The following is a 21,125-nucleotide window of genomic DNA, read 5'->3' on the forward strand; positions in this document are numbered from 1 at the left end:
GATTTGGAGGTTTCTAATTCTGAGATATTAATCTTGTTTATTTGGAAAATATATATATTTTGTCCTGAAGTGAATGCTTTACTCTTCTGTGTTATGCTGCTATGAAAAGTCATCAGACCATCGAGGTGTAAAGCGGTGACGGATGATGTAAACGTGTCGAAACACGAGAGCAAGTCATCGTGAACTGAACTGAAAGTCCAGATTTCTGAGGATCGTGACGTCAACATGTTTCAAAGATCAGAGGCAGCCGACAGTTTGTGTAAAGTGTGGGAACACGGGGGCCGCAGCTCGTAAAGAGACTAATAGAATAAATCCTCTTTAATGTCACTGATGGCACCATCACATGAAACAAGCAGAGTTCTGTTTTTGTTTTTTATTTAATAAGCTGGTTCATAAATTATCGCACATAAAAGATTCTTTTTCAATAGTTACAAAGTGGATAGCAACTTCAGTTAGCGCCTGGAAAATAATAAAACAAATTAGGAGATTTTTGACAGTGTGGGGAGGGGAGGGGAGGGGGGGGGGTTTGATCTCGACAAATCAGGAGTTCACACAGTGGAGGAGAGAAGAGGGGGCCAACAGGGGGGTTTTCAACATCCAACCACTGTCGAATTATATTCCCGTGACGCAGACGGTTGTCGTCTGCGCTCAGACTAGCAGCGAACAAAACGGTGACATGCGTTTCGTATTTCATGCTGGAAAAACTACAGAATGAATCCTTGTTTCTGTTCTCCAGTGTATTTAAAAAGAAAAGTCTTTAAATAAAGCCGAGGGAGTGAGGGGGGGAATAAATTATAAAAATAATAATAATAATAATAATAGTAATTAAAAAAAGACAGCACTAGCTACGTGTGAGGCTCACAAAAAACAACTAAAGACGTGTTGAAGTGGCTTCTTCTTGGCTCGACTTTCCCCTTCTTTTCTCAGGAGCGAAGGTTTTGACGAGAGGCTAAACGGGGGTTTGACGGTGGTTAAGAGGCAGCGAGGAGACGCTGGAGGAGCGCGTTCAATAATTCATTTTGGAGTGCAACATATCCCCATTCTTCATTTATTTATAACTTCTTTTCTACAACTATCACCCTCCTCCCCTACTGACGGTCAGATCCCGGCTGACCAATGGGCCCCGGAGGGTGGATCTGTTTAATAAGACTCTCTGGAGGAACGGGAAGTAACCCGCCTCGCTAAAACTGGTCTGAAGGAGCGATGGGTGTCCGCCATTTCTAACGCTAGTTTTCTCTCTACGAGGCCGAAATCCTTTCTCGCTCTGGTTTGAGGATTCTAGCGGCCAAAGTTTCTCTCTGTATGACGGGAGCCTACTTGGACATTTGCTGCTGAATGTGCTCCAGGAATTCATGGTAGGATGAACCCGACTCGGACCGATCCTCCACCAGGTACGGGAAGAAAGTAGCTTTAGCCGAAGCATCGTCCCTGCGGGAGGAGGAAGAAAAACAAAGTGTTAGCGGGATGAAGATGCATACAAAAACTATATTAGTGCAAATAGAGTCTCAAAACGTCTCAACTGTTGACGCAAGAAGAATAAAAGCCAATATCCTTAATTCTTTCCACACATGGGGATGAATCACCCACCCAGCTTGCATAAAGACTTTGCATCTTTGCAAACTTTTTGTTTTAGTTGTTTGTGTGTGAACATGTGGCGGAGCGACAATGCAGTGGCACAGAGGAGGAGCGAGAGGAAGCAGAAACAATGCGTTCCCTGTGGAAGACTTTACCACCGCTGTCACTGCTGCTGCTGCTGCTGCACTCGTTTGTTTACGCTGGAAATATTCGTCCGTCAACCTCAGACAAAACAGGTCACACCCGACGTCTGTGTCGTGCCAGTCGAGAGCAGATCGCTGTGCAGAAGGCCGACAACAAAAACTAAAACTACGGTGAAACAGATTTACTTTGGCAGCGTTACCGTTCCCCTTAAAGGAGCCAACACCGTACAGAACAGCTGATAAACCGGACACTCAACGGCAGGAAGTGTGTAAAACTAATGATTTGGAGCAGATTATTTCCTGTGACTCTGGCATCAAAACATTTCTTTCTTTATTGTTTTGTAAAGAAAAAGTATTTTAACAATAACACAGACGGAAAAGGCTTTTTAAATGTTTCTTCTTCCTGTGGCCGCTCTGTTCGCTCTTAGGTTGTTCTAATGCGTCACGAGGCTGTGCAGCAGAGAGTTTGAAATCCTGAGATAAAGACCAACTGGATGTTTACAAAGTTGTCTTCCACTCCTTAAAAGAGCCCCCGTGAAGCTTCGGTCTCCCCGTGTTGGGACAAACACATTCGTACTGTTGGACACTGAAGGCTGCAACTACTTATGAGTCTCATACGGACTCATCTGTTGGGGGGCGGATGGGATTCCTCTTTTAAAGTCTTAAACTAAATGCATTCAAGTTGCAAAGATATAAAACAGAAAAGCAGGAAATCCTCTGATTGAAAAACTGGACGCAGAGAATGTTTGATGTATTTGTTGGCGAGCGTGTCGTCGTAACTCGACAGCCATGAAGTGTGAAACGTTTACATTCCTTTTGGGTGGAGTTCAGAACAAAGTGAGGATTGTTTGGATGCTTCAGAGCTCTAAAAATACACAGAGAACAACACCTGAAGGTATTTCCTCGTCCACATCTCAGCCGTTTACTCAGGAGACAAACTTTAGTGATCGCACAGAAGCTCTTTATTCTCTTCTCTTAGTTTGAGAGGTTGTACCGTCATGTTTCCATGAGCGTTATGTTTTTCTACTGAACTTCAATCTTATAAATGACGTTGGTAACGTTGGTGGATGAGGAAGTGAAACCTTTGAGGTCAAACGTTTAGAAGAAGAAGAAGAAGAAACTTCTGGATGTTAGGAGATGCGCGAGTGTTAGTGGAAGTCAGATGTTGATCCAGATGTGCGGCGGTGCTTACTTGACGACGAGCATCATGGAGCTGAACGCTCGGTTGTCCTGCAGCCAGTCGAGGAACGCTCGCACTCTCTCAGACAGAGGAGTCTCCAGCTCAGGAATGTGGTTCTGGGATTCATAGAGAGAACGAGGAGGAGAACATAAACACCGGCATTGTTGTCACCGCTGTGCGTCTCAGAAGGGAAACGGATCATAGTGTAGATTCACGACGCGGTTAACAGAAACATGCCTGTGGTTTAAAGTGAGGAGTTCAGAGGTGGCTCTGGGATGCACGGACCCCTTTCTATAAAAACACAATAAGCAGCATAAACAAGTGCTGACGGGCGCCCTTTGTTCTGCACGTCCCCATCACGCCCACAGGGTGCTAATGACACAGTGCACAGTTTGTTCAGAAAAGCTACACCAGCAAATCTGTTTTGCTGCACGAGTAGTTTTCTTTTTACTCATACACACTCTCACACACACACACACACACACACACACACACACAATTGTGGAGCAAACCAGCGACTCGTGTTCAGGGGAAATATGTACAATGCTGCATTGCATCACTCCTGCAGCCGCTGGGCGGTGGCGTGTAAAACAATACCACCATTTCCCGGATCACTTATTCTCCCTCACTTCCTGACGTGGGTGAAATGTGCTCCTGTTCTCTGACTTCTCATTCTGAAGCGCGTTACTGACCATGTTTGGCGGTATCGAAGCGTAGTTGGGGCAGCCCAGAACATCTCGGATGAACATCTCGTTGCAGTTTTTGCCGATCCAAAGATAAAACACCTGCACGGACAGAAACAGAGTCAGAACAGAGCGCCTGATCTTCCTGACGCTCAGATTAAACATATTTACATCTTCTACATCACTTGAAATGATTCCAGAAGTTCACAACCGTCAAGACAAATGTGTCGAAAGCAGAGTGTTATGAATAAATCATATTAAATGCTTACGTTGCCACAGTCCATGAGGAAGACTCCATCTCTGCTCAGATTCTCAGCACTCAGGTGGAGCAGGTGGGGTTGGGGAACCACCGTGTCGTTCAGATGGAGCACCCCCTGCAGGTGAGACCGAGTGCAATGGATTAGTTGGAGGACACACACGTTTATGTATAAAGATTGTAATTTATATACACACAGAAACAGTGAGAGGGATTGTTCAGGGCCGTTGAAAACAAAATATGTATAGAAATCTATATATACACACAAGTACACAAAGTAATACAAATAAATATAAACTAGTTATTCGTGGGCAGTAGAGCCGTCACAATATCAGATTTCTACATAATTATGGTGGCCAAAATAATTCATGATAACTTAATTATCTCGATATCTAAGTATAAGTATAAATGGTCAAATTCATCTTTTTTATGTGTATCGTCTTTTTTGGCAAATTAATTACACATTAATTACTCATTTTGATAATAATAAAATATAATAATAATAAAATAAAAATATAATAATAAAGAAATAATATAATAATAATAATAATAATAATAATAATAATAATAATAATTTTTCTTTGCTTTTTTCTGCATTTAAAAAAAATCAAACTTTAATAAATTAATTTAGTAAATATTTGGCAGATTTATCTACTTGTCCCCTAAATATAACGGCGCTCAGTCGAGTGTCTCACCTGGTCCGACAGTTTGTCCAGCCGGTACAGGTCCGGATGAACCATCCGCATCAGCTGCTGCAGCGGCTGCGTCTTGAACTCACACATGGCGAAGACCCGCTCATCCAGCCGCGTGCAGGTGCCGGTCCGCAAGGCTTTCTGGAAAGAAAAGCAAATGTTTTTAACGTGTTAATCTTTATTTATTTTGCCTGATGTCGCTTCACAGTCACAACAGTTACTGATGCCGAGTTCAACATCTACTGCTTTGAATTAGAGGATTGAAAGAAACATCTGCTGAAGATACGTCCACAAATCACTTCATTACAAACGTTATTACAGCTGAAACACGCCCATAAAGGGAGTGCCATTAACTGTCACCGCGTCCCGTCACTGTATCCCAAAAGAAAAGAGTTTGAGCGGAGCGTGTCGACGCCGTCACCTGGCTGGCTGACGCAGAGGCGAGAGAAAGTAGACACACCCTAGGTGTATGAATGAACAAGTCCTGGGCGGATGAATACATGAAGTCATTGAACATTTAAGGAGTCTGTTTTATTGTGTGTGTGTGTGTGTGTGTGTGTGTGTGTGTGTGTGTGTGTGTGTGTGTGTGTGTGTGTGTGTGTGTGTGTGTGTGTGTGTGTGTGTAGAGGGAGGGGTAATGATGTGAAAGCGGTTCATGTTTTAGGATGTGTAATGCTGACGTGAGGGTGGATTATTGGGTGTTATGTGGAACGTGTGCGTCGTGTGCTGATGGCGAACCTGTTTGAGCAGAGCGAGGATGTAAATGGGGAAGAGGCACATGGAAGTGGGGACGACGAGGCCGGACTGCTGCATGTTGGAGACGTTGCTCTTGTAGGCGGTCACCAGATCCACCACCGCGTTGGTCAGAGCATCACGAGCGTCCGACAGGCTGGACGTTATCGCACGGTCGATGGCTGAAATGTGCAAAAAAGAAGTTCGATGGAGACGAGTTTCACTGCACGCAATATTACATATTAGCACATCTGAACTGCCTGTGAAACACCTGCATCAACACAAAGTATTGTTATATACATGTACATGTATATGCATCTGTAACTCACCCATGTTGGCTAACAGACAAGTGATGGCCTGAACATCAGCGCCGGCGTACACGTCACTCAGCTGGTTGACCACCGGCAGACACAGAGTGTGGACCCGGATTCGCCTTTTTCCTAAAAAAGGGAAAGACGGATGAATAATCGGAGATACTATTTACATACATGTAGCATTATCAAGAACACCGCGTGCGTCTCCTGCTGGAGCAAGTGACCTGTGTGTGTGTGTGTGTGTGTGTGTGTGTGTGTGTGTGTGTCTACCTTTACTGGAGGTGTAGAGCAGAGCAGCCTGGAAGCAGGCCAGAGACGAGTCCGCCAGAGAGTCTTCAATTGACATCTGGACAGCGAAGGCAGAGTCAGGGTTCACATTGGCGAGGGACAGCAGGTCGGTGGAGCGCACAAAGAAGTTACCGTGGAACGTGTGGATGGATAAACCTGAGCAGAGCGTGAGGGCGGGGACGAAGGAAACGAAAAACAAGGATTCATTTCTAAATCAAACATATCGCAGCTCAACCTGAAAAGATCTCTCCTCTCAGCGCTCGTGCTTTCTGTTCACTACGCCTCCCGAGACGCGTCCGTGTCGTCGTTACCTTTAGTGCATCGTATTCTCATGACCGCCTCAAAGCCGATCTTCCTGCTGATGTAGCGCTCCAGGTCTTTCTGGAACTTCTCCAGTTGAGCCGGGTTTTGGATGTAATGGAAGGAGGGGTAGTAAAAGATGCTGCCCGCAGAATACTTGGACATGCATCCTGACGAAGAGCAGGAAGAAGAGCGGGAACGTATTCATTTACAATTCAAGTAGTTATTATTACACTTATAAAATTCCATAAGATACTTCACTCTCAATCCAAGTTTGAAGTCGGAGCATGAACAAACTTGCTCTCCCTAAGACCCGTGGCTCTTTAGTGGCGTAAAAGATGAGCATTGAAATGTTATTTGCTCACCTAGCGAGGCGAGGTCAGTGTACTGCGAGCTGAGCAGGAACAGATCCACTCCGATCTGTTGCCCTGAGCAGTCCAGTGCGAACTTCTTATAGAAGTCTGTGGCCGGGCCGAGGTGCTGCACTCCCTGGAAACACAGATGAGATTACACAGCGTCCGCTACATGATGTCTGGTGTGGAAAGGCTGCCGACTCAACACAATACTTTACTTCAGCCCAACGTCCTCCCGACAGAACATCACTTAAACAACAAGTTATTGCCGGTGATTAAAGTTAAGGAATATAAATATAACAGCACTGAGACAATACGTATAAATCCCCACAGCAGCGGGTGCTTTTCTACATTTCACCCGTCACATGGTTGAGTTCAGGCGTCACACAGCACCAGCGCTGTTTAGAGGTGAAATGGTTCAAAACAAAATGGTGGTGAAAATCTAAATACGTCAAACTTTTATCATCAAAGAGAAAGAGCATAAGACTTCTCCTTCGCACCTTGCTGCTCGAGCGCTGGTTGGGGTCTTCCCTCGACTGCAGCGAACCGGCACCCAGCGTCGGCAGCTGCGTCTGAAACACCGTGACGCGGCCCCCGGTGGGCGACATGAGCTTGAAGGCGGCTTGTAACGCCGGGCCGAGAGCGCTGTGGGTCTCCCTGCTCTGGCTGAACATGCCCGGCAGAGACGTCAGCAGGTCCTTCACCAGCTGGAGGAGGAAGACCGGAGACAATGAGAGCAATGAAGAAACGAGTGCGACTGCACAACGTGTTACTGCAGTGGTACAAAGTGTTACAAAGTGTTACCTCTTTGCTTTCCTTCAGGTTCACCATTAAACTGTCATGAGACGGTATGAAGACGTCTGGGAAGCAACAGAACACTGATATTACACTTTATTTCAAAGATGTGGAAAGTGTCTTCTATATTACATTTAAAGAAATCACAAAGACATTTAAAGAAATCGTCAGCTGAGGGATAAATCATGACAAATGTCATTAATCCTGAACTTGCACCAGTGACCCGAGGAGCCCCCCAACCTGTCGACACCTTTACTGGACTGTTCTGAGCAGTTTCTGAGCAGCACTCGTCTCTTCATGAGCTCTCAGCACATTCAGCCACTTCCTATTAAACAAAGCCACGTACCGTCGATGTCCGACACCACAAGCATCTGCGGCTGGGACAGTCCCTCCTGGAGGTTGTAGAAGTGGATGGTGTTGTCGAAGGTGACGAAGCCCACCCTCGTGCGTGTATCCCCGGGCAACCTGAATGTGGAAAAACCCCCCCCCAAAAACAAATATCAGAGAATTCGCTCTGAAGAAATCATACAAATAAATATTTTAAAGGAGATTTAGAGGTTTGTTTCTTCTGTCATTACACACACACACACACACACACACACACACACACACACACACACACACACACACACACACACACACACACACACACACACGTGTTGATTATCAACAGCACTCACTTATCCATGTTGTCCATAAGTGATTCACAGAAGTACTTAAGGTAGCCCGATTCCACAGCATTGTGAGACACGTCGAGGACAAACAGGTAGGCCGCTGGCTGGGGGGGCCGCAGCTGCACACAGGAGAGGAAACACACACACACACACACACGAGAGGAAACACACAGGGTCAGTGGGATGTCTCTCTTCTACATTAAACACTTTGCCTTCTGAGGAAAGCCTGCCCTCTGGAGGACAAACACTGCCACTGCATGTGCTGTTGCATAAATGCTTCATGAGTTGATGTTACTTCTTCTCTGTTCATTCAGAAATACAGTTGTCCCGGCGTGACGAAGGGGACGGACGCATCAAGAGAAACAAGACGTGCCCGAACAATACACCGACACAGAACCGACCCGTGTCCACAAGAGCAGCTGAACGTGTGAGAAGATAGTTTACCATGTAGTCTGAGGAGGCAATGAACTCCACGGTGGCGTTTTGGACTTCTGGTCTCTTGTGTGGCTCGCCGTACGACCTGGTGACCGGGTTGTACATAAACTCATCTGGTACTAAACGAGAGAGGAAGAAGAGAGAGCGGGTTTCACATCTGCAGAACTGTGAGGGACACAAAGTGATGAAATAATAGAATAATTATAGCTCGTACCGTCATTGACCCGGTAACACAGGTTGCACTTCCACCTGCGCTGATCCAGGAAGGTGACGAAGGGGTTGATGTAGGTGCGACAGGAGCGACAGCGCACTATCGTGTTCGACGTGATCACCGGTAACTGCTGCAAAGAGAGGAAGGAAACAAGACACGGAGAGAAGACGGAGTAAGTCCTGAGGGAAAGAACAATCGTGTGGTGTGAGCGCTGACCTTTTCTAAAACCTTCCTCTGGTCGTCGCTCAGCGGACGACTGAACAGAAGCTTTGTTTCCGTTTGAGGAATGTTTGGTTTGAACTCGTCTTCTGCTGTCGTGACTTCATGAAGCAGCGTCACCAGAGAAGTCTGTACAAAGGTCTTCTTCGAGCGTAGGCCATTTATTCTGCAGTATACCCGAGAGCGTATTAAAGGGCTGGACCGCAAAGTTTCAAGCTGCATTCAAATTCTAAAAATCAACATTTCAATGCTTCTTGTGTTTTTGTGCATCATCGTGTGTAAACTTCAGGCTCCAGTAATATTATTAGTTTTAGACTCCACGCATTTGTTTTGGATTCACAGAGAATAAAAGTCTGTTTCAGGATTCAAACACAAATGATATGAAGCGCAGAGCGGCGTCGTGTGAAGCGAGTGTGAAAGCAGCCGATTCAACACTTCAAGGCTGTGAATCTGTTTTACGAGGTGAAAACAACTAAAAGCAAAATCATATTTTATTCAGCGAGTCTCTTGTAAACGGAATTAAAAACATACTCGACCCTCTCACACTTTGTTGCAGCCATCGTTGGCGCTTCAGTGAACAAAGTTTCCGGCCACAACCATTTGGCTGGCGTTCCACTTCCTACTTTGTTTCTGACGTGGCATCAGTGCAGCCCTGTTCTCCGTCGCTTCAAACCTCCTGACATCAACACACACACTGCTATAAATACACACTTATCTTCCTGCACCTCTTCATCTCCTCCCGTGTGTCCGGCCGTCACTGCAGCTGCTCGACTCACACCGGTTCAGTGTGTTGCGCGTGACTGGACTGAGCTTTGCATTATACGTTCAATGTTTTCTTCCCCCAGTGACGTAACAAAACTTTTACTGCTGTTGCTTCTGTTTCCTAAAACAGTTGCATTGTATAACATCCTGAGTTTAATAATGTAAATGTTGTTTTAAAGAAGATTTGGCAACATCAACTTTGCTGCTGACCCTCAAATACGCAAAATAGAATGAAAAAGTGCATTTTGCACAACACGTGACGTGACATCACGCTTGTAGCTGAAACCTTAAAAAGGTCATGTTATGTACAATGCATGAAGTCACTGATGACTGTAGTTACTGCATATGCATAGCGTGAGATTTAAAACATTTAAATGAGCATAATGGGTTTAAAATGAAGAGAAAGTGTATCCATACGACAGAAGCAGGTTTGTGTCTGGACATCACATCCTACCTGTAAGTCTCTGAAGGGGTGGAGGAGGAGGCCCAGAGGGAGCCTGGCCTTGTTGAGTAGAGCCTGAGTCTGGGGGATGCTGGTCAGGGTACTCCTGAAAGTCCTGCTCAGCAGAGACACACACACACACACACACACACACACACACACGATGACAGAGTGATCTTCAGTGTGTAGTGTCTTCAACATACAGCCTAATAGTTAAAGTTCACTTTACTTACTGTGGATGACAGTTGACTTTCTTGAGGTCGGGGCTGAGGTTGGGTTCGGGGGCTTCGAGGGGCCGGGGGGGCAGCAGGCACCTCTCCTGCATCAGGTTGATCGGGCTGAGGGCCTCCACCTCCAGCTCCGGCACCCCGCTCAGCCCCCCCAGGGCTGCTGACAGCTGGGACAGGTTTGGGAATGGCTGCAGAGGAGGGAGCGAGAACGTGCATCTTATTGTATCAAGTGTTTTATTTTCCAGTAATTATTAATTAACTCACATTTTATAATTTAAACTAAACGTAGGATGTGAGATATGAAACCAGAAACACTTCAGCACTTATGTTACTCACCTGGGAGTACTGCTGGTAGGGAGGCTGGCCGTACGGGTTGTGAGCGGGGGACGCGTCAGTGAGGGCGGCCGGCCCCTGCCCATAGGTTGGCTGCATGCTGGGGTAACCATAGCTACTGTAGGGCGCCACCTGGTTGGTCATATCGCTGGAGGGCGGCATCGAATCTGAGCGAGAGAGAGTTCAGCATTACAGAAATGAGATGCGTGTTTGGACCCGATTACAGCCGTCGGTTACAGGTCGATGTAGCTGCACAGTGCACTTTGGAAATATATATTTATGTTGGAAATGTATATGTCACAGACTTTTACATAAATGAAGTGCATCTCATCATCTGCAGAAGTGTCCCCTCTCCCGTATCTCTTTAACTTGCTGCAACATAACTTCAACCCGTCAACTTGTACGGCCGTTTGGATGCATCTGTGATCAGCACCAACATGCAACAAGGTTAAACAGCTGTTGACACCTGGCTGCATGTAATGTTAGCAAACGACCTGGCAGCGCGATGTACTGTTCAGGATCACTGACACTCAAAGAAGGTCCTGGTAAGCAGTTTTGTAACACGATATATTAAGTGTGTGTGCCTGTTATTTAGATGAACAGTGTGTGTGTGTGTGTGTGTGTGTGTGATCATACCTGGATAGCTGCCCCCTTCCAGGGAATCATAGCTGTTGGGCACCGGAGAAGCACTGCCAGTACTGGAGGAGGAAGTGTCACCACCTGAGAGGCGGAGAGAACGACGAGTTAAACACTGAACAAGTAAAGAATTAAATTCATATATTCAAAGAAGGACCCACGGGGATAGCAAAACAAAAAGCATGAGAGGACAAAGTACAACTAAAGAAGCAACACCAGTGAAACAAAACCAGTTGAAAGATAAAACTGAGGATATGAAAGTCAATAATAACAAAGGAAGGAAGGTAAAGATGAAATGAATGAAGAGGGAAAGAACAAAAGAGGAAACATTAAAAGGGAATATGTTTTGTTTAGTTTGGCCATGCAGAGTGCTGCGGACTCCCCTCAGGCCTCAGGCGGAGAGATGAGAACATGATGCAACGATGCACTTAAGTCTTACGCTAGCGTTCAGACTTCTGAGCACGGAGGGAGCAGAGGAGCAATATGCAAAACACAAAGACTCAGTGATGCTACATAATGTCATGATCATCATCTCTCTCCTCTGAACGCCCTCTTCTCTGTCCATCGTCTTCATTCAAACTCTCTCTCACTCACACACTGAATGAAACTGATCGTTAGCTGCAGCATCGATTCAAAACAAAAGTCATCAGGTCTTGTAGATGAGGCATCATAACATCCTCCCACTTGCTCTGTGCTCACGCTTCCTGTCTGGAACTCTTGCAGATGCATTGCACTAGGATGTATTGCAGCCACTGAAGTTCCTCTCATGTCCAATAACAAATAGGTTTTCCAGAAGGATTGCAAGTGTAGAATATTTGAATGAACTCATTAATCCTCGCGAGCCAGAAGGAGGGATCAACAACAGCAAACCAAGACACGACAGAACTCTGGCAGCGAGCTCATTGGACGTGTGACGGGATCCACTTATCTCCGACTAATTCGGAGCAGATATTGGATTATCTGGTCTGGAGGAGGACACCAGGACAGCTTAGCCTCCTCCTCCTCCTCCACAGTTCTTCTCCTTTCTTGGGTCAGCTCATAGATTAATAAACGAACCCGGGTTATGATAGTAAAACAAGCGTTGCCTTGCAGCAGACAGTTTTCCCATTTCCTTTTTTCTTCTAAGCCTCAACTGTAGATCTTAATACATTTCGGTCTCCACCTCTGGTTCTTGATCATTAAAGCTGCATTGCGTCCCTTCATAACCTCATCTGATTATCTACAATAAGTATGGACGTGGAGCTGCGGAGCCTCGACATCGTACAGAAGGTGTTACAAGACACAAACAGGGACGTCACGTGTCGTTCACTTGAGACGTCGTGACTTTTGAAAAATAGGACAGAAGAAGACAAAGTGCACCGCATGTGATCTGAAAATGCATATATTTAAATGTTCTGTTGTAATGTGAGGAGTTTCTGCTCTTTGAGGTTTGCTAAAAATAAAACAACTTTAAGATCTTGGTTTTAGAATCGTACCATCAAACACAATCAAGTGTCAACAAATGTGATTGTGAATCTAAATGCCTCCTGATTTCAAACATCAGGGGAAAGAATCCCTCAAAATATGATCTGGGGAAAAATAAATAATAAATCTCACTGAAGGTCGAAGCTAACGTCACATTAAACGGTCATTGTTGCCCTTTATGACATAAAAATCATAATTATTTTACATCATTCTGCCGTCCAAATGCACGATTTCAACCAAAATGTAATAAATAAAAATCTTAAAGTAAATTAGAGTGCTGCATAACACAAGTTGATTATTTATATACAACTTTGAATACATTTGCCATCAAGTCATATGTAGATGTTATCACGGCATGCAGAAAACAACAACTGGTATATCGTTGCAGCAGGAAACCTGCAAGAGAGGAGAGAGCAGGGAGAGAGCAGGGAGAGGCAGGGAGAGTGCAGGGAGAGAGAGCAGGGAGAGTGCAGGGAGAGTGCAGGGAGAGTGCAGGGAGAGAGCAGGGAGAGAGCAGGGAGAGAGCAGGGAGAGTGCAGGGAGAGAGAGCAGGGAGAGTGCAGGGAGAGTGCAGGGAGAGAGCAGAGAGAGAGCAGGGAGAGTGCAGGGAGAGTGCAGGGAGAGTGCAGGGAGAGAGCAGGGAGAGAGCAGGGAGAGAGCAGGGAGAGAGCAGGGAGAGTGCAGGAGAGTGCAGGGAGAGAGCAGAGAGAGAGCAGGGAGAGTGCAGGGAGAGTGCAGGGAGAGTGCAGGGAGAGTGCAGGGAGAGAGCAGGGAGAGAGCAGGGAGAGAGCAGGGAGAGAGCAGAGAGAGAGCAGAGAGAGAGCAGAGAGAGAGCAGAGAGAGTGCAGGGAGAGAGCAGAGAGAGAGAGCAGGGAGAGAGCAGGGAGAGTGCAGGGAGAGAGCAGGGAGAGTGCAGGGAGAGAGCAGGGAGAGAGAGCAGGGAGAGAGCAGGGAGAGAGCAGGGAGAGAGCAGAGAGAGTGCATGGAGAGAGAGCAGAGAGAGAGCAGAGAGAGAGCAGAGAGAGAGGGAGAGCAGGAGAGAGCAGGAGAGAGAGCAGGGAGAGAGCAGGGAGAGAGCAGGAGAGAGCAGGGAGAGCAGGGAGAGTGCATGGAGAGAGCAGAGAGAGAGCAGAGAGAGAGCAGGGAGAGAGCAGGGAGAGAGCAGAGAGAGAGCAGGGAGAGAGCAGGGAGAGAGCAGGGAGAGAGAAGGGAGAGAGCAGGGAGAGAGCAGGGAGAGTGCATGGAGAGAGCAGGGAGAGAGCAGAGAGAGAGCAGGGAGAGAGCAGGGAGAGAGAAGGGAGAGAGCAGGGAGAGAGAAGGGAGAGAGCAGGGAGAGAGAAGGGAGAGAGAAGGAGAGAGAAGGGAGAGAGAAGGGAGAGAGCAGGGAGAGAGCAGAGAGAGAGCAGGGAGAGAGCAGGGAGAGAGCAGAGAGAGAGAAGGGAGAGAGCAGGGAGAGAGAAGGGAGAGAGCAGGGAGAGAGCAGGGAGACCCGAGGGGAAAAGCTGAAAGCTAAAACAAGCTCCTCTTCTTAATAAGGTGTAAATGAGTGCGAGCTGTGAAGTCGGACACGTGCGCTCTCATGGGGAGCAGGAGAGTCAGAAAACATGTACAGAGAGCACCGGCTGGCAGGGGAGCGGATATATTTAAAAACATGTTAACCTCTGGCTGATGACACAGCGCCGGAGGGACAGTCATCAGCAGAACACACACACACACACACACGTGCAGAACACACACACACACACATGTGCACGAGACTGTAAAAGCTCAGTACAGTAATATGAGGTCCAGATACTTAAGAAGTAAAAGAAGATACGTTTTCACACAGAATACTTCGTTATTTTAATACGATTAAGAGATTTAAGTTCAGCCTCATTGATTGCAAGCGTCAACATATTGGTGTTACATATTAACAAAACAGAGCAAACAATTAAACATTTGCTTTTACAAAAGTATGATATTGTTAATCTTGTTTTACTCTGAATTGTTGTATATATATATATATATATATATATATATATATATATATATTTATATTATTTTTTTACTTTATTAATTAATTTAGATTTTAAACATCAGTTTTTACTCTATTTCTTTTTTATTAATGGTATTTTTAATTTGCTTATTTGTTTTACTATTCCTATCTTTCTATGTACCTGTCCCAAAACTGTGAACATTTTATATATAAAAAACAAAACAAAAGAGTAAATCTGCAGTATTATCTTTATAGGTGTACACAAATACTTTAGTTATTCACCCTTTATTTATTCAGGGCAGTTCATCATTTTAATAAAATGAGTTATTAGTCTGTCATTGCAATCTTCCAGAACATTCAAATTGTAGTTTTGTCTCACGGAGAAAACAATTTAACAAATCCTCAGATTTTAGAAGCTTTGAAACTGTTGCTCATTCATCACCATTAGTTTCAGCAACGCTGGAGTGCGAGGATTAGAGCACGGTTCAGGTTGATTCCCAAATGTTAACACACTTACCTGTCACCTTCCCGAGAGACAAAGGTTCACATCAGTTTTCAGAGCAGGACACACACACATATTCAAAAGAGGAGTCGGGGTCAGTACGGATGACAGTGAAGGGGAAAGATCGTGAGCTTTGGGGAAATCTGATGAGCCCATTAGAAAGGGAAAGCATGATGTAAGTGATGGAGCATGTTGGTACGTAGAGAAGAAGTGACACAGAAGAGGAGAGCACGGAGCAGGTGATGGAGCTGCACCAATGGGAAACATGATGGGTGGAGGTTGTTTCTTTAAGGGGATACAAAACGTCTAACAGCAACAGTATGATTAGGAAAGAATGAGTTCATGGGGATGGAGAAAGTGCGAATGAACGGGGAGATAAAAGCTAAAGCAGACCTGCTTCCTCATCCTCCTCCTCCTCATCATCATCATCATCTTCCTCAGAGCTGGATGACGAGGGAGCAGCGGCTGGGCCTGAGGTGGTGGCAGAGGCAGAGCTAGCTCCACTATTAGCAACATATCCATACTGCATGCCTGTTGGAGGGGGGGGGGGGGGGGAGGAAGATGAGAAAACGGTCAGGACTGAGCGACCGACAGCAGACAGGGCGCCGGAGGCTAGGCAGGAAACTCAAGTCAATAATAAACTTTCCCCATTTTATGTCAGACAAAGACCAAATCTTTAAGTTAAATTAATAAAAGTTAGACCTTCCAGAACACTGTTAAGATATTTAGAGTTTTGCTACATCTGTGCTTAGCGTGTTGCTCAACATTAAAAGGGATAGTTTGGATGTGTTTCAGGATAGTTGTATGAGGAGCTGATCCAGAGTCAGTGTGTTATCTACAGTAGACGGCGGTCGGCACGGCCCTAGTTTGGAGACAGGAGCACCAGCACGGGACTAAAGCAACGTACTGCTCGACCGCTAGATTCAACTTTAAATAAGAACTTGAAAGACTTGTAACAACAAAGCGAGCCTTTTAATATGTGGCTATAAAAAGAGGTGCGTCCTTTGTTTGTCCTATAATTCACTTACTCCTGTAAAACATGTTGCCTCAGGCGAATACCGATGGGACTGAGGCGCACCTTTTACTGTCCAGAGAGTGAAGAGTCTGGAGACATGTTGTGCTTTAAACTATTTCTTTCTTTGTGACTACGCAAAGCATCAAAGTTTTTGCAACCCAAATTGGTGCAAGTCCTTCGGTCGTAACACGCTTCGCTGACGGTGGAAAAATCACAGGTGACAAACAAAATACACCAGCAGCTGGCCGTCGCTCCAAACTGGAACCCTCACATTTGTATAACGCACTCACACCTGCACATTTGAAAGTGTGTTTGTGTGCCTGGAAATATACCACATGTAATCTGCACCAAGCGCAGCTGTGAACACACACAACACACACACACACACACGCAGGATTTCAAACTGTACATCTAAACAGGATTGTGGAAGACTTTGCACCAGACGAGTGCATCATTTTCCCTCTGACTTTATGTCAGTATGTTTGTACAGCAGGTTAGAAAAAGTCCAATTCAAACCAAAACACATGAAACTAATTCCCAGGTGTGTGTTTTCTGCAAGCAGTGAAGCAAAAAGCAGGAGTCCTCTCATCCAAAGAGCGCCTCTAACAAACTCTAGTAGAGTATTATTTTCAAACATCTGCAACTCATATTTTGTCTGAGAAGTTTGCTGCAGTTTGTGCACAGCGTACAGACACGAGGCTGATTGCCAACACTCCTCGGTTTTAACATTCAACAACCGGATTTTATGGGTACCAGCTGTAATAATGTTGATTCATCTCTTTGTGCATGTGTAAAAACCTCAAATTAAAATCCCGTTGTTACCTTGGTGGTGTCCCGGTGAGGAATGGACTGAAGTTGATTGGGTTCCTGAGTGCAGTCGGTCTGCGCCGCCACTGCCGTGAACGACGCCGCCGTAGGAGTCATAGCTCAGAGAAGCCTGATGGCTTTGGTCATAGTGTTGGTGGACTGTGAAGAAACCACAAAAGAGGTACAAAGGAAGTCTGCGTAAACAAAGACCTCGTGCCTAAAGATCTCACACACACACACACACACACACACACACACACACACACACACACACACACACACACACACACACACACACACACACACACACACACACACACCTTGTGCAGTATAATCCAAGACTCGTTCATCCAGCCGCTCACTTCTTCACAAACACATGACACTAAAACCAGCAGGCGTGCTACTCATCAAGTCCTGTTTTTAGGGAAGTGTTTTGAATAGTAAGGCGTCAGGGGAAATGCATGAGTTTAGGGAAGTAGTGAGCACACGACTGGATAAATAAGACTGCATGAGGTTTTTGAGTTTGTAAACAGATGTTTAAATATAGTTTTGCTGATGTTGAATGCGGTTCCCGTTGTTTTTAATTAATTTTAATGTTTTTGGATGCTTTGTTACGTGAGAAATACTAAGTTTTCATCAAGAATTAAAGGGAACACGGGATGAGTGATTAAAATAAAAATGATCATGTTGGGGGTGAAGATGCTAATTGCAATCATCCAAGTGTTGACAGATACCAATAATAATGTACTGATCACTACAGCTAGTATGCATGTTTATGCATATAGTGCTCTGGACTAAAACTAGTTTTAAGGACTCTCTCTTTATTAACCCCTTCACACATACCTGTGCTTCCTTGACCATTGACTGTCGGCACCATCTGACTAGGAGGCGCCACACTGTACCCAGGCTGCACTTCTGTTGTGGAGGCCGGCCGAGAGCTGCTGTACTGATGTAGGGGAGCACCCATCTGGGTGGGCATGACTCCATGCGTGGAGGAGTTCTGGGAAGAACTCAGGGTACCGTACTGGCTACTTCCTGGCGCAGACGGGTATGAAACAATTGGGTAGATGGGAGCTCCAGGGCCGCCAGCCGGTGCAGGCACTAAACTGGGCTGCTGTTGCTGCTGCTGCTGCGAGTGCTGTGCTGCTGGGGGAGCGGGGTATGACTGCTGTCTATAGTAGGATCCAGGAGTAGCATACGGTGGATGCTGCTCCTGCTGCTGCTGCTGGAATGGCTGTTGGTTGTAGTGGGCATTTGATGGCGGTGGAGCTGAAGGTGCATATGGCTGAGAAGGAGGAGCAGAGTTTGAGGGAGCACTGTATGAGGATGCTACATGATGCTGAGAGGGGTGCTGCTGCTGCTGCTGCTGCTGCTGATGATGGTTGCTCTGGTAGTAGTTAGCACTGTGGGCACTGTTCATGATGGGTGCTTTGTTGGGAACAGGAGTGGAGTGGTCAGGGATGGTGGGGTAGTTCTGTTGTTGAGGTGGAGCTCCATAGCAGCCTGTAGGTGGATGCATGGATTGGTATGTCTGTGCTGGACCTGCAAAGAGGAAGGAATGCAGGTAAAGTGCATGAACCAAATAAATATTATACTTCTACCAAGGCTCACAAATAAAAGTACTGAACAGAGGTCATCTTCAGCTGCACACAACAAACTTCAGTGTTGAGGGTTAAAACCCTGTGAACTGAAGATGCATCCCTGACAGCACAGCCATCAATACATATATAATTTACATATTATTTAATCAGCTTGTCTTTTATCAGAGCGTCAATATAAAGCAGGTATTATACACTGACGCTTCGCAGTCTGTCACACCTGTTATTTTGCTAACACTTGTAATGATAGCTATCGTGGTACGTTATCTTAAAAGCTAATGCTAGCCGCTAGCTACCGCTTTGAGGTTCAGGTTAGCTCTGAAGTTAGCAACTGACTAGCTTCCGCTGAAACCTTCTGTTTCTACCGAATTTACACATTGTCCTCATTTATAGTTAATACAACTGTTCTGGTTAATGCCAGAGAACAGTTGTACCAAAAAATAAACAAACCAGCGCCTGACAAACTATCTGACATCCCAGAGGGTTAGCATGCTAACGCTAGCGAGCTGGCTAATCGCATCATCCGGGCCTGCGTTACCATTCTGGTAGGGGGGCGCAGCTCCGCCGTTCGGCGTTGAGTTCTGGCTGTAGCTGACGGAGCTGTTCAGGTTTGTGAAACCCGGCGCAGACATCGCTCGGTCCTCCCGTCCTTATGCCCACAGATACACGGGTGGGTAAATACACATGAGCGGCGCCTGGCTTCACCCCCAGAAATGCGGCAGAGAGGTTGCTGCTGGTCAGTGAAGACCCGGCAGCCTGGCAGGTCCTCTCGGCTGAGAGCTGAAGCTTCCAGACGGGATGTGGAGGATCTCCACTGACTCCTGGCTCCGGTCCGTTCACTCCCTCTGCTGGATGTCCTATGCAAGTGTGCATAATTCATTCCATGCATCAGTTGTAGTACTACTTACCTCCAAAATATCTATTTAATCCAAATGATGTAACTAATATTAATGTATCTGCACATATTCTCTTTACTGTGGGCTTGTGCACATCCTGCACAAAACTTTACAGCTAATTCCACATTTACATCTTACATATTTATTATATTAATTTATTTTTATATTGTATATTTATGTTCTTGACTTTGCATGTATTTTTATTTGTGTTTCTGCTCTTAATGTCTTTTTTTTTTTAATAACTAATCAATGCAATCAACTGTGCCCTCCTCTTCATACGAAGATTATATGCACCAAATACCAAAACAAATGCATGCAAGTGAAAACTTACTTAGCAATAAACCTTATTCTGATATACTACAGATAGACACACATCTCAATGATACCTAGGATGTATTTTGTAACTTGCACAATGCACAAATTGTTTATATGGCCCTAAGTTATTGTAAAATATACAAAGTATATAGATTTTGAATTCCCTTTTATGACTTGTTTGCTTCATTAATTGTATTGTAAACAGTTCTTTAAACCTTTCCTACCTCCATAGCCTGTTTCCTGTGCTTCTGCTATATGTGACTTCCCCCTCTAGAAATCAATAATTCTTATTTCAGATTCAACAACACTGAATCTTAAATAGCACCACAAGTATCTTATATAAATAACTGGAACATAATGTGGTACTTAGGCTTAAAACAGGAATAAAATGATGCAACTGTATCTTTATTTCATGAAGGCTCAGGAATTAAAATCCCTCATGCTGAGACCTACTGAAATTAGACTTAACGTTACACCTATCATTACTTGTGTGGCGCTTAAGCGTGGTTTTTTTTTGACATGTGTTTATCCTGATAAGATGTGTCGCTGCTCGTTTCAGCAGCAGCTGCAGTCTCTGACCTGCTTTGACCAGAGAAAGCAACAACACTGCTATTCATTGGTATATTTGTATCTACACTTTTATGCAGCTTAACTAAGATTGTTGAGCAACATCGTCTGTGAAACTATGATCATTTTGGGGGAATAAAAAAACAGAATTAACATAAATAATCGCCAAAGCACTGATTGAAAGAAGAAGAAGATACAATCCCATTCATCCCATAAAAGATGAAGAAACAGTTTTATCTTCTGATATCAGATTCACAGACGACTGTGATTTGACTGAATTCCCAACATTCATATAAAAATGAGCGACTTTAAAACATGCTGAGCACCTTCCACTACTTCTAGACGAACATTGTGATAAATATTCAGGCTTCAGTGTTCATGTGGCTGCACGCCCTGATGTCCAATCGTAGCCCGTCTATCGCTACACATCCTGAGGGATTCTGGGACGTCCGTCAGTGCACTCGCACGCCTCTTTGTGATGCGGCGCAGCGGGGGACGCCTCGCTCTGCGCCTGTCCTTTGGTTTGGCAGGCGGGGCAGCAGGCGGTGTGTCCAGCCTGTCTGCAGCCGGGACAGGACAGAACCAGCTGACAGCAGAACTTAGTGGAACAGAGTTTGTACCCGTCCCAAGGACAGCCGCAGTACCTGCAGCCTGAACACAGATTTAAGTCTGTTAACACAAAGACATTAGACAACACCTAAATATTAGTGTTTATAATGAGGTTATATTGTCG

The 21,125-nt window shown here is 45.3% G+C and overlaps 1 protein-coding gene across 3 annotated transcripts; it reads right to left on the minus strand.

Annotated features, from left to right (window-relative positions):
- Nucleotides 1–358: 358 nt before the first annotated feature.
- sec24b (SEC24 homolog B, COPII coat complex component) lies at nt 359–19,485 on the minus strand. 3 transcript variants are annotated; one of them, XM_029428068.1, is made up of 24 exons: nt 19,153–19,485; nt 17,860–18,558; nt 17,032–17,175; nt 15,588–15,725; nt 11,254–11,337; nt 10,621–10,784; nt 10,288–10,472; nt 10,067–10,169; nt 8,635–8,758; nt 8,430–8,539; nt 7,992–8,104; nt 7,658–7,776; nt 7,321–7,376; nt 7,017–7,223; nt 6,529–6,652; nt 6,175–6,333; nt 5,846–6,019; nt 5,591–5,701; nt 5,268–5,443; nt 4,533–4,670; nt 3,851–3,955; nt 3,591–3,683; nt 2,911–3,014; nt 359–1,428 (listed from the first exon to the last, which is right to left on the minus strand). In XM_029428068.1, the coding sequence occupies exons 1-24, from the start codon at nt 19,244–19,246 to the stop codon at nt 1,314–1,316; spliced, it is 3,639 nt and encodes a 1,212-aa protein (XP_029283928.1). In that variant the 5' UTR covers nt 19,247–19,485; the 3' UTR covers nt 359–1,313. The 3 variants fall into 3 exon arrangements, with proteins under 3 accessions (XP_029283928.1, XP_029283927.1, XP_029283929.1); XM_029428067.1 differs by having other exon boundaries at nt 8,635–8,761; nt 19,153–19,483; XM_029428069.1 differs by lacking the exon at nt 15,588–15,725 and having other exon boundaries at nt 8,635–8,761; nt 19,153–19,483.
- Between the last annotated feature and the right edge of the window lie 1,640 nt (nt 19,486–21,125).

The sequence above is a fragment of the Cottoperca gobio genome, unplaced genomic scaffold (genome assembly GCF_900634415.1).
Source record: "Cottoperca gobio unplaced genomic scaffold, fCotGob3.1 fCotGob3_441arrow_ctg1, whole genome shotgun sequence".
NCBI classification, from domain to species: Eukaryota; Metazoa; Chordata; class Actinopteri; order Perciformes; family Bovichtidae; genus Cottoperca; species Cottoperca gobio.